The 15,181-nt window shown below is 37.8% G+C and overlaps 2 protein-coding genes across 2 annotated transcripts; one reads left to right on the plus strand and one right to left on the minus strand.

The window, feature by feature from the left end:
• The first annotated feature begins 11,861 nt into the window (after positions 1 to 11,861).
• On the plus strand, positions 11,862 to 13,032 carry LOC136246727 (uncharacterized). Its single transcript, XM_066038285.1, has 3 exons — positions 11,862 to 12,462; positions 12,512 to 12,727; positions 12,782 to 13,032. Exons 1-3 carry the CDS (start codon positions 12,158 to 12,160, stop codon positions 12,837 to 12,839), a joined length of 579 nt encoding a protein of 192 aa, XP_065894357.1. The 5' UTR covers positions 11,862 to 12,157; the 3' UTR covers positions 12,840 to 13,032.
• LOC136246726 (uncharacterized) lies at positions 12,934 to 14,573 on the minus strand. The gene is made up of 6 exons (XM_066038284.1): positions 14,380 to 14,573; positions 14,129 to 14,315; positions 13,817 to 14,074; positions 13,581 to 13,752; positions 13,266 to 13,414; positions 12,934 to 13,209 (listed from the first exon to the last, which is right to left on the minus strand). The coding sequence occupies exons 1-6, from the start codon at positions 14,425 to 14,427 to the stop codon at positions 13,052 to 13,054; spliced, it is 972 nt and encodes a 323-aa protein (XP_065894356.1). The 5' UTR covers positions 14,428 to 14,573; the 3' UTR covers positions 12,934 to 13,051.
• Positions 14,574 to 15,181: the final 608 nt, after the last annotated feature.

Here is a 15,181-nt window from a genome sequence, read left to right on the forward strand (position 1 = left end):
TACAAAAAAACACTTGCCTGTACAAAAAGGCATGTCCACGAGAGTACAGTAAAAGTAACTGATTACTAAAGGAGGTGATATCTTGTGCAGACAAGAAAGAATGTTACATAATACTATAATTTTTTTTTTGCAAAAAATACCATTGGTGCTTTTTATCACTGACTCATGCAGTCTTGCTGCATTCCTAATTAATTCCTTTTAATGGCTAGTAATTTGGCCACCTTATAAGAAAAAGACAGCCAAATTACTAACTAGCCAATTAGAGTTAAAAACTAATTTAGGAATACAGCAAGACTGCATGAGTCAATGGTAAAGGATCATTACTAAGTTGTACAGATAAATATTCATTTCTTGGCTGTACCAGACATCAGCTCCTTTACTCACCAATTACTTTTACTTTCATGGACACACATTTGTGTACAGCCAAGCTGTTGTTGTATGAGGGTATTATTCACTGTATCATATATCAGTGATTACTCTGACATTTCTAGCCATGTGATACACCGGGGAACTAGTTGATCAATAAGACCATCCTATGGTGATACACTCTAAACAATTAGATGGCAGAAAAGTAGATATTAAATTAAACATTCTTTATATAGGTGATCCTTTTAGTAGGTGGTCTTTGTGAAGAGGTGACCACTAGATGAAGTTATCTAATTCACTATTTTATTCCACTGAATCAAGGTGCCCACCAGTAATTCCGTTTCCAAAAGTCTTGTTTACACTATGGTATATAGTAGTCCCTCCAAGCTTGTTTTATTTTCTACTGTACCATCATTAGTAAATGTAACTGCAACAACACAGGAGGTGAGAAACATAACACCATCTCAATTGGCTTTGATCTGAAATATGTCAGACCAACTGGAATATGGACAGTACAGTTTTAATTTGATTAGTAAAGGACTGTTTCCTGGATGTTATTATTGTAGTTGTTATTGTGACATTGTAATGTTCCTATGACAAGTAACTATTCAATGGACTACTGATATGTTGTATGTATGAATGTGTACATATATTACTCTACCACTTCTCACTTTTCAATCTTGTACATGGACATGTGTATGATATGTGTGGTACAGGTATTAAATGTTGTTATCATTTGATGTGTTTCACTTTTCATGTATACTACCATCACATCTGATGGATACACAGGGAGTAAGTTACAATGTATTATAATACTATATTATCACACTTTATTGTATAATGACATGCATCATTAATCATTCACATTGTTTACAAGTTGTATAGTGAATACAATTGTACTACGCAGCATATTGGCTAACCGTGAGTAATTACACTACTCAACTTGAAAGGTGTGATTACAGTGAAAACAGGGACGTAGGGACATAGCCAGAGTTTTCGTGATGCCACAAGATCTAAAAAATAAAATGGTAACTACCTGCTGACAATAGCTGCCCTCCACCAATTATATCTCCTTATTTGTAACTACATACGTAGCTTACTACACTGCTTCTCTGAATACTGTGACTGCTTTAAGTGATTGACTACTCTACTAGAGTATCTTGATCTTCGTGATCGTACAATAAAAATTTTATCTTGGGCCTGGATGGCCTACGCTACTGAGTGGAAACTGTGTTAGTGGCCACCTGTATATAAAGCCAGTTTTCTTCAGTTGTTACTATTCACTAGACTGGACTGCTGGACTGGATCACTGGATTGGACTACTGGACTGACATATTTTTGGTTTTTACACATTTCTTGGCTCAGTGTTGCTATCTAAGTACTTGCCTTCAGGAGCCATTACTAAATGCTGAATGCGAGCTATGGAATAAGCAAAAACTGTCTTCTATAGATTCTACTACTACTCTACAATACCTGTACTTATACACTCCTTACCCTTGTGTATAGCAATGTTGCAGGGCTGTGATAGTGATGGTTAACCAGGTATCAAGCTGCTAATGATGTCCTTGAATGATATAGAGCAACCATTGCGGATGCCATGCAATCTAACATATGGAAGCCATTCTGGAACAATCTATGTTCATTAACTACAAAATTGTCATACAAAAATAAAGTTGTTTTTGCCTGCCATAGCTACTTGCATGTGCTAGATGGCCCGCTATATTTGAGTCTAAATTTAATAGAGATGCAGTGTAGAGTTGCCAGTCTCTATTGCTAGTTTAACCATTGTTATCACAGCCCTGCAGCATTACTACTATAGACAAGGGTAAGGAGTGTATAAGTGTTGTAGAGCAGTATTGAAATATGTAGAAAACTTTTTTTTTTGCTTATTCCACTGCTCTTGTTCATGTACATACCTGAAGGCATATACTTATTAAAATGAAATATTTCAGTTCAGTAGTCCAGTGGTCCAGTCCAGTCCAATAATCCAGTGCAGTAAAGTTCAGTGAATATTTTAAATGAAGCCATTACTTATTAAGACCATGTCCCAGCAGTGACTGACTTAGACATGTTCCACTGTTCTAATTATACAGTAACATCATTGACCTGACTGATTTGTTCAGTCCTTGTGAATTTACTCCTGCATTCCCTTCTTGTGTTTGTGAGTTTATTCTAGCTGCTCTTACATGTAATCACTGTACATCCAGAACCTGTATACATGAAAACAAAAAAGGCTCAAATGTTATCACAACCCATCTCATCTCATCGTAAGTAGTTTTGAGCTTAGATGAATTCTGTGAAGTACCATCGAACTCCTTTGCCTCGAATTGTGGATAATTCTGGTGAGGTGATTTCTGATGATCCGAGCTATTAAATAAACATTTTTTTTCTGTTTTACTGAGGAAAATTGTTCCAATTTGGACTGAAGAACTCACTACAAACATTACCATCTGTTAATAACACTGTTCATTTTACCCCTGAAGACATGTACCAAGAGTTTTGTGTGTTGCATACCAAGAAGGTGTGTGGTCCAGACTTACGCCCACCCTGAATCCATTGCTCCCTTAACTAAGTTATTTAATCAATCAATGTTTACTGGCAGACTACCCCGTGACTGGACTACAGCAAATATTGTACTTGTGGTTAAAGTAACCAACTAGCAGAGAGGTCCAAGGTACTTATGCAGAGACCCAGAAGGTGGCTGCAGTTTGGAAGATCTTTCAGGTAGCAGGAACTTACTGACCTATCAGTCTCACTTCTCTTGTTGTTAAGATAATGGAAAGGATTTTCCACTGCAAGCTAACAGCTATTTGGGAGAAATCTGGTTGCTTTTGTGATAATCAGTTTGGTTTTTGTAATGAAAGATCTACTACCTCTCTTCTCAGTGCTGTTCATGATTGGTCTGTTTAGAAGATGGTAACTCTGTTCACTGCCTTTTCCAGGACTTTGCTAAGGCATTCGACTCTGTGCCTTATGAGAGGTTGCCATATCTGGTAAGCTTCTACGTGGGTTTGTTGTTTCTTAACATGTCATTTTCATAGTGTTGTAACAAACGGTTCACATACTCAGTGGTTACCTGTCAGTTCTGGGTGCACCCTAGGGTTTAGTTATAGCCCATTACTTTTCATTATATGTGAAAAAAGTAGTGTGACATTCTACTATTAGCTCTTTGCTGATGATGTAGCCCTGTATAAAGAGGTTTATTCTGTAAGTGACTGTGTAGGACTTGAAGAGTGTTCATGTGTGGGCTGTTTGCTGGCAGTTTTGTTTTAACCTATCAAAATGTGTGGCTCTGCTGATTTTTAAGAAGTGCAACTCTGTGAAAACTTCCTGTTTGCTCAATGGCTTTTTGAAAACCTGTAGTCCAATATCTTAGAGGTTTCATGAACTCTACATTATCATGGCATAGATAATAGAGTACATAAAATGGATAGGAAATGCAAACAACTTCCAGTTTGATTTGCATTACTCATGGCCTCAAAGGACAAGACAGTTTGTGTTCAAGTACAAAAAATTAGTGTAATAAGCAATGTATATGGTAATCCAACAGACTATAGTAAGGATTTAGGGCTTTGTGAGAGATTTTGGCGAGGTAATTTAAACCGAAATTTTGTAGCAAATGGTGTCACATTGAGCTTGAGTTTTACACAGCTTTGCACATTCACTCATAATGGCTTCATGAGTTGTCCAGACCGCTTCTTGTATAGCCAATTCAACTTTCTTGAGCTGTAGTAAGCTAGGCATGTCACCAACACAGCCCTTTAACCTAGTGTAGCACTGCTAGGTGTTTTAAACTCTTGGAAAAAATGAAAGATAATTTGCCATTTCTTTCAGCAACTGTTCCTGTTCTGCTCTGATAATCCCTCTTGTTCTCTCTGTTAAACGGTAAAGAAGAAGCATATCACAGTTAAAAGTATAGACTATATTTGTGTAGAAAGTTATGGGGTTTAAAGTACTTTTGAGCCATTTTTCTCACTTTCAATCTCATTTTAGTTTGAAGTCTCTGTCTCTATTGCTGTGTCCGAGGAAGGGTTGCATGCTTGGTCATAGTAGAATAGCACAAATTACAGAACCAGTGCAGGCTATTGTAACCCTCTAAGAAGTCCAGTATACCTCTCCAGAAAGTTTTGTACCAGTCAAGACAATGCCAAACTAGACAATGCTCACAGTGAACAAGTAGATGGACATCTCATTTGTATACATCACAAAGGTCTTCTTCTCCATCTGAGCCAGGGGTGACCTTTTGGTTGCTGTTGGCTTTTGTGGCCAGAATCTTAGAAGTATAGAGTATGGTTCACCCTTCTTCTTTTGCTTTGAGTACTTACTCTTTGGCATACTGCAACTTCCAACTGTTTTGATAGCACAATTGACAGCAATATTGTAATTAAAGCATGGCACACAGACTTTTTCACTTGGGTTACTCGCAGGTTCGTAATTCACAAATCAGTGTATGTTTCTAGTTTGTCCTTGTGAGCAGTTCTCGATCAGGTAGCTATCTAAGCATGCCTTCAGGATTCACATGACATTATCTTTTATAAATTAATGCTATGCATGCTGAGTGTGCTTCACACACTACCTACCACCAACCATGGATGGCACACCCAACCCAATTTGGCCAGAGCCAGTCCTGCATCATAAATAGTTTTGGGCTTGGGTGAATTCTGTGAAGTGTCATCGACCTCCTTTGCCTCCCATTGTAGATAATTCCAGTAAGGTGATTTCTGATGATCTGAGCTATGTATTCAACCCTTAATGCCAAATAAAATTTTACAAAATACATGCACAACATCCGCATAAGCTACTATAGTGGTTGCCAATATTGATCAATCGGTAACATGTAAACAGAAGGTCACAAAGATGTAAAATTAAGATTTTCAGAATGCTGCAATCACAAAGAATACAATGGTGTCCAAGTTTTACCAATTCTAGTTCTCCTTTACTAAGTTAGAATGGTTTAAACATAAGTGTGTAAATTCACATAATGTTTTAGAGAAAAAGATATCTTTGAGGTTTGTAAATGTTGTGGACTCTAGTCGTGTGGAAGATGTTTCTGTCAATCTACAAGTTGATATGGTCCACTGTTGTACAGTTCAAGCAGGGTTACTTTCAGCAAGTTCCTCAAGATTACTCGCCTTGTGGTGTGTTTAGAAGATCGTAGCTCTGTTCACTGCTTTTTCCTGGACTTTGCTAAGGCATTTGACTCTGTGCTTCTTAAGAGGCTGACATATCTGGTAAGCTTCTTAAGTGGGTTTGTTCTTTCCTAACATGTTGTTTTCAGAGTCTTGTAATAAACAGATCACATTCTCAGTTGTTACCTGTCAGCTTTGGTGTATGGTTTGTGTATGACATTCAGGAAGTAGTGTGACATTCTACTATTAGCTCTTTGCTGATGATGTAGCCCTGTATAAAGAGGTTTATTCTATAAGTGACTGTGTAGGACTTGAAGAGTGTTCATGTGTGGGCTGTTTGCTGGCAGCTTTGTGTTAACATGTAGTTGTACTGCTGATTTCTAAGAAGTGCAATACCGTAAAACCTTTCTAATCCAATATCTTGGTGGTTTCATCATTATCATGGTCAGATCACTTCAAAATCTCTGTAGTTAAGGCTACTAGGACACTAAATTATTTAAAACATTTTAATATGCGTGGTGCAACTTTGGACTGCTATGACTTCAACTGGAATATGCATGCACCATATGGAATCCTCATACTCCCAATGATCAGTTACTTTTGGAGCAAGTGCAACAAATGAGTATGTGGGAGTTATTGGACCCCTACCATCAGAAATTTGTCGAAATCATCTACTGAGTGTAGTACAGAACTAGGAAGCTTTGAAACCTTTCTACTAGTCTTGCCATAATTACCTGTCTCTGTACCTACTATATCAAGACACACTATAGTGTGTCGTGCGGCCCAAGAAGTCGGCGCGCCACACCATGAGTATATTAACAGGAAGAAAGAAAACGCAATTTTCACACCTATGTAGCTCTGTGATCCCTTATCCGATTGGAACCAAATTTGCTAGAGACGTGCCGCCTAGTTAGGGGAGTCTACATACCAAATTTGAAGAAAATCGGTCCAGCCATTTCCGAGATACGAGCGAACAAAATTTCGTTTTAATTTCTTCGTTTTTTTTCTTCTTCATTTCGCACACTTCGCAAAGTTCGCCATAAAACACGAATGCGTACTCGGCTCGGGCTGAAATTTGGTACACTTAAAGGGCGCATTAAGGCGGATCTCCGTACCAACTTTGGTAGGAATCCGATAAACATTCATGGAGTTATGACAGATTATTTGTGTAAAATAAGGTCGAAGGTCTGTCACGCCTACAGGGTAAACCCCTTGGAGGAATCAGTTGATAATTGATATGTAGATGGAGCAACCATTGTAGGAGTGCCTTTTTGTGGTTTGAAAGGAATCGGGATAAAGACCATGGAGATATGACACAAAACCCAACCTGTGTCAAAATTACGCGATCGATTTTTATGAATAAAAAACTATTAGTTTTCGTGTCTACCAGGCAAACCGCTTAGAGCAAAGAGCTGAAAATCAGTATGTAGCTGGAATAATCATCATAGAAAGTCCTTGCAGTAGTACAGAAGAATCGGATTACAAATCACTGCGTTATGAGTCGAAAGGCAACTATGTGCAGCAAATGCGAGATCGAGATACTCTAATAGAACAGTCACCCTAATAAAGCATTCAGCTGCATTTATAATTTACACAGTTATATTACATTGCAAGTTATTCTGTAGGGAATTCAGCTACAAACAAGTCACCCTGTAGTCAGATCAGCTAGAAGAAGGTACCTAATAGAGAGTTCAGCTACAAAGAAGCCATCATGTAGAGAGTTCAGCTCAAATAAATCACCCTGTAGAGAATTCAATTAAGGAATCATCCTCCTACGTATCCTCGTACAATTGTCTACAGACTGATTCTGATAACATCAACTGATGAGGTGCTACCAACTTGTCAAAAACAGTAGTAGTAATAGTTTTGTCACCAAGACTGACTTTCATATTCATTTGTCCATTCAGAATAATTGGTTTCTGATCATAGATACAAGCTTTCAGCTGAGGAGCTTTAAGATCCTCTATCTTGAGATTAGCCTTCTCAACTATATGATAAAGCTGGTCTCCTCTAATGATGGTGATGTCAGAACCAGTATCAATGACACCAGTAGTGGATACTCCTTCAATCTTCACATCAACACAATAGGATTCACTTCTCTCTGTCATTGTCTGGGAATTAGTCTGTATCATGATGTTAGCACCAGTTGGCTTACTAGTCTTTTGGGTTGAAGTTTTAGTTAAGCTTTCTGTCTTCTGCTGTCATCATTGATAAGATAGGTGGGTGGGACTATCACATATGTATCATCTCTGTTGCTTCTTCTGACTGGTTTCTTTCTCAATCTTATTGCTAGCCTTCCCCTGAGCGATGTTAGTACTCTTCTTGTTAAATCTAGACTAATAGTGTGATGACAGTTGACTGCTATTACTCTTCTGTTTCCCCATTTGAAATGGCTTCAAGTACTGTTGATTCCTTTGAGCTCTGCCAGTATTTGTTCCTCTCTCTTGGTTGCTATACATAGTTCCTTATAGTCCTGAGCCCCAGGAACAGCAGGTGACTCCATTAATGTTAGTAATAAACCTTCCTGTAGCTGTCCATATAACAACAGCATTTCCCTTGTCTCATTTGACAGACGCTCCCTTCTAAACTCAGTCTGGAAAACATCTTCTAGTTGTCCTATAAAATCTGACACACGCTCATCTGGTCGCTGTGACGTGTGACGGAAATCCAATGCAGTTAATGCCTGGTTACCAGCTTTCTTTCAATGTTCTTGTAGCAATTTGGTAGTTTACCTTCTCTTCTGGTAGTAATAGCTTCAACTCTTGTGCTGCTTTCCCTCTTAAATAACCAGCCAATTGCATCAATAATTCTTCAGGGGATCAATTATTCCAGATGACTGCTCACTGTAATGTTAGTAACCAATCATCAAAGGTTGTCTTGACATCATCGGCAATAAAAGGATCTACTGGGGGTGCCTTTCCATGATGGAAAATGTAAACATGACTTGTACCAGGCAACTTACTACCACTAGCGGTACCTGTAGAACATAATGGTCTGCCAACAGAAACAATGTCAGACAAACATGTACTCAGTCAAGTTTCCTGCTGAGCTTGAGACCTCTCTCCTTCTCTGTCATACCTTAACAGTTCATTGCTCCAAGTTGGGTCACTCAGTTTAACTCTTGCTGCAGCTGTTGTTGACATGCTACAGTACTCTCCTGATGAAAAGGTTAGGTGCTGTTGTTGTGACCCATGTAGGTGTTGTTGTTGTTGTTGAACTAAGCAGTCACCTGATAAGGAAAGGTGTCACCCATGTAGTTGTTGTGATTCCATGGCTTCCCTGATGTTGTTGTGGGCCTTGTAACCATGAGATTGAGGTTGGAAGGAAAAACCCAACAACTACTCCACCACTACTTGCTAGACCAGTTCTGCTACTCCCTAAAGAATAATACATACTGGCAGACTCTTTCACCACAGGATTAGGTGGTACTTCACCAACATGACCATCTGTTGGTAGTAACAATCTGGTAGCTCTGGAATCCTTACAAAAACCTGGAATGGCTGCTTCTGTCAGAAAAGATGCTTTCAGTCTGGCTAGCTTCAGCTCTCTTGATTCCAATATCTTTTTCACTTGTTGTAGCTGCTGCTCTTTCTATGCTAGGATACCATCATACCTCAACAATTGCTCACTGTTTACTTGCCAGAGCTCCACTACCCTATCATTTGCACTTTCAAGCTTAGCCTCCAATCGGTCAACTTCTCCCTTTGTTGACTTTAGCTCCATAAGCAATGCCATCTTCTCTTCCTCAAGGTTTTGAAGAACATTGTGTAACTGAGTGAGCTAAGGTGTCAAGTCTAGTTCCCGTTCATAGTAAATAGTTAGTTGGGATTCTGTTGTTTGTTCAGGCTGGTTTTTACTGAAGTTTAGACTTTGTTGTTTAATAACTTTGTTGCGGTCACTGCAGCTGTTATATAAACAAAAACAACATAGTTGACCTCCTTAGTTTATAGCGAGTATTTACGTAGGTTACGTAGGTATAAGTATGGTTACTAAGTAGTTCTGTGTATTGACTGGTTAATATGATGGCATTCAGCAATTCAGTCAGTGGTCTTGGCTGTGAATGGGTTGTAAAAAGTGGGTTCCCCATGCCTACACTGTCAATTCACTTGTACATACAATCTACATTGTTTTCAATACAAGTCTATGTTTGTGTGACTGGATCTGCAAAAAAACTGCCTACGTTAATTTTACAGTATAAAATTAATGCGTCGGTTACAATTGAAAAAAATAGAACTTCTATAAATTTTTGTTCTTGGTGAAGAAAGGGTCTAACAATATTAACCTGGATAACATCTTATTTGCACAGTTTCAGTCTCATGTGTCAATAACTTTTGGAGTTACTACCCTAAAATGTAGCAACAACGGAAAGATTGATATGTAGTGGAAGTATAGGGAAAATAAATTACAGGTGCTTACAAAACAGTTGTAACTTACACAGTACTACACAGAGTTAAAATTTACACCATGTTCGACATGAATTGATTGTTGGGTAAGTTTGTTGTATATCATTTTTCTTCACTACATACAAAGGTGATTTCAGTGAAGAAAGATACTATGGCTTGGACCAGGTGTAAACAAACACCCTGGCCACAACTTATGTATCCATTGTCTACTACAGTGAAATAAAGATTTTTGAACTCTGTAGGCCAGAGAATACTTTTGATTATAAATATTTAGAACAGGGATAAAACAATTACTGCTAATGCTCGAAACATTTTTATGAGAGAGGTTACATGAGAGGTAGAGAGGTACATGAGAGGTAGCTAGCAAATGCTAGCTACCTCTCATTTATATTTTGTATAGTCACTGTACAAATGGACTGTTTTACTCTTCTTGCTGTCTATCACTATAACTCTAAAGTACTCACCAGATAAGGCTGAAACTTATAAATTAGCAACGTATTGGTGATTTCCACTAGACAACAAAAAAGTCATAAAATGGCATTCAAGGAAAATGTGAACTAGTTGGATTTTTGCTCAGTGGGTCACATACAAACCTCTGAACAAGGTGCACTTTACATTGTGGGTTTAAATGATATTCAATAGTATATTTAAAATTAGTAATTTTAAAATGAAGTAGGGATCCAAGCAATAAAAAGTAGTGAAACAAGAGATAACAATGATGGTATTACAGCATAGCTCAGTGGGAAAATCCCTACATGGCATGTTAGAACAATCATTTTTTAAAATTCCAAAGTAGGGATTTTCCCACCAAGCTATGCTATAACATCATCATTTATTTTTATCGCTTGTATCCCTACTTCATTTTGAAATTAATAATTTGTAATATACTTATTTGTTTGGTTTTTTGTTATAGCATACACCATACATGTGTTACTGATCTATGAAGGTGACTGTTGTATTAGAGTATCTCGAGTAAGCCTTTCAACTACCTACCAGAAGATGTGTTACTATTACATATTTTCATTGTGCTACTAGTAGGGATCTGCAATACATATTGATATGGCAATATATCAATACAGCATATAAGTATCACAATACGATACTGTACTTAGAAAATATTAATATATCAAAGTTTTCTAGTAGAAGAGTCTCTGATTGCTCTATTACTCTAACACTGATCTGATACTCAAATAGAAGGTCTCTCTATTTACCTGTGCTATTAATTGTAATGTTACAAGAAGCCATACAAGTACGCATGTACTAATGCTGCTGTTATGGCTAAACTATTCTTAACCGGGTCTTCTAAAAACAATAGCTGTTACACTTTAAGTATAAAGAACTGCACCACTAAGGCTTAGTGGTGCAGCAATCTTGACAACTCATCAAAATGCAGAGTAATCCGGACAAGCCTTTGTGGGAGCATGCATTAAAATGTTTGTGGTAGCTAATTGTCTGGGAAGGCAGGTATCCAGGTAGGGATGTGTTTTTTAACAGAAACTCTGTTTTCCATACTAAAAATCATATCAGAACACACTAGCAATTTGTCACATCAGTATAATACTGTAGTTTATCAGCATTCACTGAATAAAGAAATTTGTAGATGTATCCAGTGAATATAGAATCAGTGTCAGCTCTTTAAGATACAGTTGAATTGGATATTGTTACAACTATTGGTTAATATGCCAGTCATAACTAGCCATGACCACTTCATTATAGTATTGTGATACAGTATCGTATCGAACAGTTTACTGATGGTGATACGTAATACACAAGATGCACTGTATCACAGAACACTATGTGCTAGCATCATAAATACAGCTAGACCAATAATAATAATAAAAAGGTGTTATATCGTGATCGAGTAGATATATTGTTAAGAGGCGTGGTCTCGGTAATTGATCATTATTAATCAACCAAGATGGGTGTGGTATTGAACGTATTGTGAAATGTTACAGGTGTATGCCGAACACAAGTGCTTAAAGGGAGGGAGACATAGAATTTTAAAATTTCATTGCTGTATTGATTTGATGCCCTTATGTATGGTTGTACATTTGAAATTTAATTTACTGTATGATTTGTTAATGAAATACACGATCAAAAATGCTTCCGGAGTAATCATACGTTATAACGCGTCATAAGTTGCTGACGTCAGAGAGAGAACGCTGCGTGAATGAAGTATACACTCCATGGAAGAATCAGATCTTATTATTAATTCAGTCACGTATCAGAGTGAAGTAATAGGTATAGAAAGACTTCGTTATGGATACTTCAAAGTCGTCAACGGATTCCTGCTGTGCTACTCCTGGCTCGAAATGTTCGATTGATTCCCAAGATATTTCTGATGAATATAGTGACGTTTCCAGTTCGGTCTCTAGTGACGAAATGAGCATTTTCAGCGAAGACATAGATGATCATGAAGACACTGAGGAGATGACTGGAACCTCTCTTGAACCTTACCAATTCGAGCCAATAGATGCTAACGCTAGCGATACAGACCGACTGACTGAGGATGAATCATCGTCTGATGAAGAGCTACTTGGGAAATTGCCCAATGATATGAGCTGGTATGACCATTCTACCACTACTTGTTAGCTAATAATACAGTTCTTACAGGTGTCACTGTGGCAATTATAAGATGATGCCCACTAGAAGAGAATGTATATGCTGCTGTTCCGTTGGTGAAGTGGTAGAGAAGATGGAAGAAATTGGTGCTTCATGTATCACTGAAAGTGAAGGATTTGATGCAGTTTGTTTAAACCAGTGGGTCTTGCTGACTGCATATTATCAATACAGACAACAGTATGGCAAGTATAAAGAATCCATTCATGAGTACGTTACACTGATATAGCACATTCCCATTGAACCTTTTAATTTAATGTGCAGGCAGTACCGATTCACAAGCTACCGTCAGCTGACTCGTTGGTGCTGGGGTTGGCTGTGAAAGTCTATAAGAATAGTACTACCAAGTTTTGCTGTGGATAAAATAAGGCGCACCTTTCCTTCAGAGACATATGCAGGCTTTAAGTACCCTAAATTGTAATATTACTGTATATATAATTATAAAAATGTATATCATGTAAAATTCTTGTATAATGCTAAAGTCAATTACACTATATATAATGGGCAAAATAATGATATCCAAATAAACTACACTTAAGTAGTGCTAAATCGACTTTTGTGCTGTTGTATTGCAGTTGCTTTGCCTGGTCGCTCAAAAGCAGAGCATAGTGGTTTAGGATCTTCTTCTTGCAGATCGCTTCCTCCTGTGTTGCATTGTTCAATGGTTTCTTGTAGTAGCTGTTCAACATAACCTACATACATATCATCAACCATATGAGCTAAATCAAATAAACCTTATTTCTTTTACCATATGTAGCTTTCACATGAACTTTGCGTACAAGATAACCACCACTCTTATACTTAGGTTGTATGACATCATACCGTTCCACATCCTGCTTTGTGACTGCTTGAGGACGGTCACTGTTTTCATTAAAATGCAATGCTGCTAGCTTTAACCTGCAATGATAATTATGTAAAAGCAACTTTATGTCTGCAGGTTAGGTCACACAATTAATGATTAAGGGTGCAAATAGTTAACTTACAATAGAGAAATTAACACAGCAATCATTACATGAACACCAAATTAAATGAATAGAATGAAGCCAAGTGACCAATACATTACCTGCTTTTCATTCCCTTGTAAGAAAAAGCAACTGCCTTTGGTGCAAAGTTAATTACAACATTGTGGAATGACTCCAAGCTAGATGTCTGGTGAGCACCAGAAAGGCGGGTCATGTCCTTCAAGTGTGTTGGCTTGGTCAGAAGAGATGTTAGCTTCTCACTTGCTTTTGTGTCTATTCAGTAATATACATGCTCATCCATATCACTATATATATATGGATATCATGCCCTACTTACGTCTTTTAAACCACTTTTTCTTCCTTTCTTGACGTCTTAATCTACCATGAGAACACTTTGGAAATTTTGTACTGTGCCTCCTGTGAACATCATGCACATGGTTGTCCAGTGATAACCATTTGGCTTGCACAAGTTCACTGTCATCATCAGGTGTTGTGGACGCACACCAATAGAGATGGTTGATGATGCTCTTCTGCCATTCACTAACCAATTCACAATCCTTTTGTTTGCCCAATTTCTCAAATTTTTTGCGAAAACCTAAATATATTCACCAGTTCTGATTATTGCAACAGGTATTGCACAAGTATGTACCTTTTGCTACATGCCATGTATCGAAATAGTGTTTGATGTATGGGTGTACTTCACGTATCCATTTGTTTATCTGCTTATGTCTGTCTGTGACAAGTACATCAATTGCAAGGTTATGGCCTTGAAGAAAGTCCATGCAGCAATAGAGGCCCTCCTTCTCCATATGGTAGCTTCCCTTAACTTCATTGCTCTGTTGTAAATCATTTAATTTACAGTTAGTATATACCACATACTTCACCATAATATAGCTTTACCTGAACAAGCTGTATATCCACTATTTTATTAAGATTCAATTCAAGCATGGAATATGATCCATACTTGGCACTGTGTCCAGGGCTATCAGATCTTCCATCACCACCAATTACCAAGCTTTGCTGTTTTTCTTTCAGTTTATTAAGGAGTAGAATTTGGTTCTTCTCTCAAATAACATGAATGGCAGGGTGAAGGTATTTTTCTAATGTCTAAAAAATGTTTTTCTACTTATTGTAGCACAATTAAGGGTCTTAAATACTCTGAGTGCCTTAGCTGGTAAAGAGCCAGTGAACAGAATAGCAGCAGATATCAGAAGATTCCCAGCTGGAATGTTACGTATATATGGCTGGCTTTCCCAAACAAATGTATTATTACACTGGCTGCATGCTTGCTTGATGCTAAGGAAAGATCCAATCACATGGCGTTTGATGGAAATAAAGGTACTGCCACATGCAACACAGGTGGCAAACAGCAACATGAGGGCAGACTCAAACACCAGAAAAGTCAGTTGCTTTTCAACTGGAATCTGTTCTTTTCAACTGGAATCTATTCTTCATCTTCTGTTGTAGTGGACTCCCAATCTATGGTGGATTCTGTAGGCTCTGTTTCACTCTCTTCCTCTTCTGTCAATTCGAAAGTGTCTTCATTCTCAGCCACTGGTACTATCACTCCTTTTTTAGGAGTTGATGTCGTCGGAATATGTAAGAGATTACACTGTACTCCTACATCACACATCAGTGGTGCTGCCTGGACACCTATGACCATGCAGGTTCATATTACAATAATAGATAACATTAATTGGTT

Source organism: Dysidea avara, chromosome 2, assembly GCF_963678975.1.
Source record: "Dysidea avara chromosome 2, odDysAvar1.4, whole genome shotgun sequence".
NCBI lineage: Eukaryota > Metazoa > Porifera > Demospongiae > Dictyoceratida > Dysideidae > Dysidea > Dysidea avara.

Bases quoted from the DNA above. Each gene is read 5' to 3' on its own strand.
- LOC136246727 (XM_066038285.1), top strand. From the start codon at position 12,158: ATGGATACTTCAAAGTCGTCAACGGATTCCTGCTGTGCTACTCCTGGC. The intron at 12,463-12,511 runs GTATGACCATTC...CAGTTCTTACAG, and splicing joins TTGCCCAATGATATGAGCTG to GTGTCACTGTGGCAATTATA. The intron at 12,728-12,781 runs GTACGTTACACT...TTTAATGTGCAG, and splicing joins TATAAAGAATCCATTCATGA to GCAGTACCGATTCACAAGCT.
- LOC136246726 (XM_066038284.1), bottom strand. From the start codon at position 14,427: ATGCTTGAATTGAATCTTAATAAAATAGTGGATATACAGCTTGTTCAG. The intron at 13,415-13,580 runs GTAATGTATTGG...TTATCATTGCAG, and splicing joins TACAAGGGAATGAAAAGCAG to GTTAAAGCTAGCAGCATTGC. The intron at 13,210-13,265 runs GTAAAAGAAATA...ATATGTATGTAG, and splicing joins TCATGTGAAAGCTACATATG to GTTATGTTGAACAGCTACTA.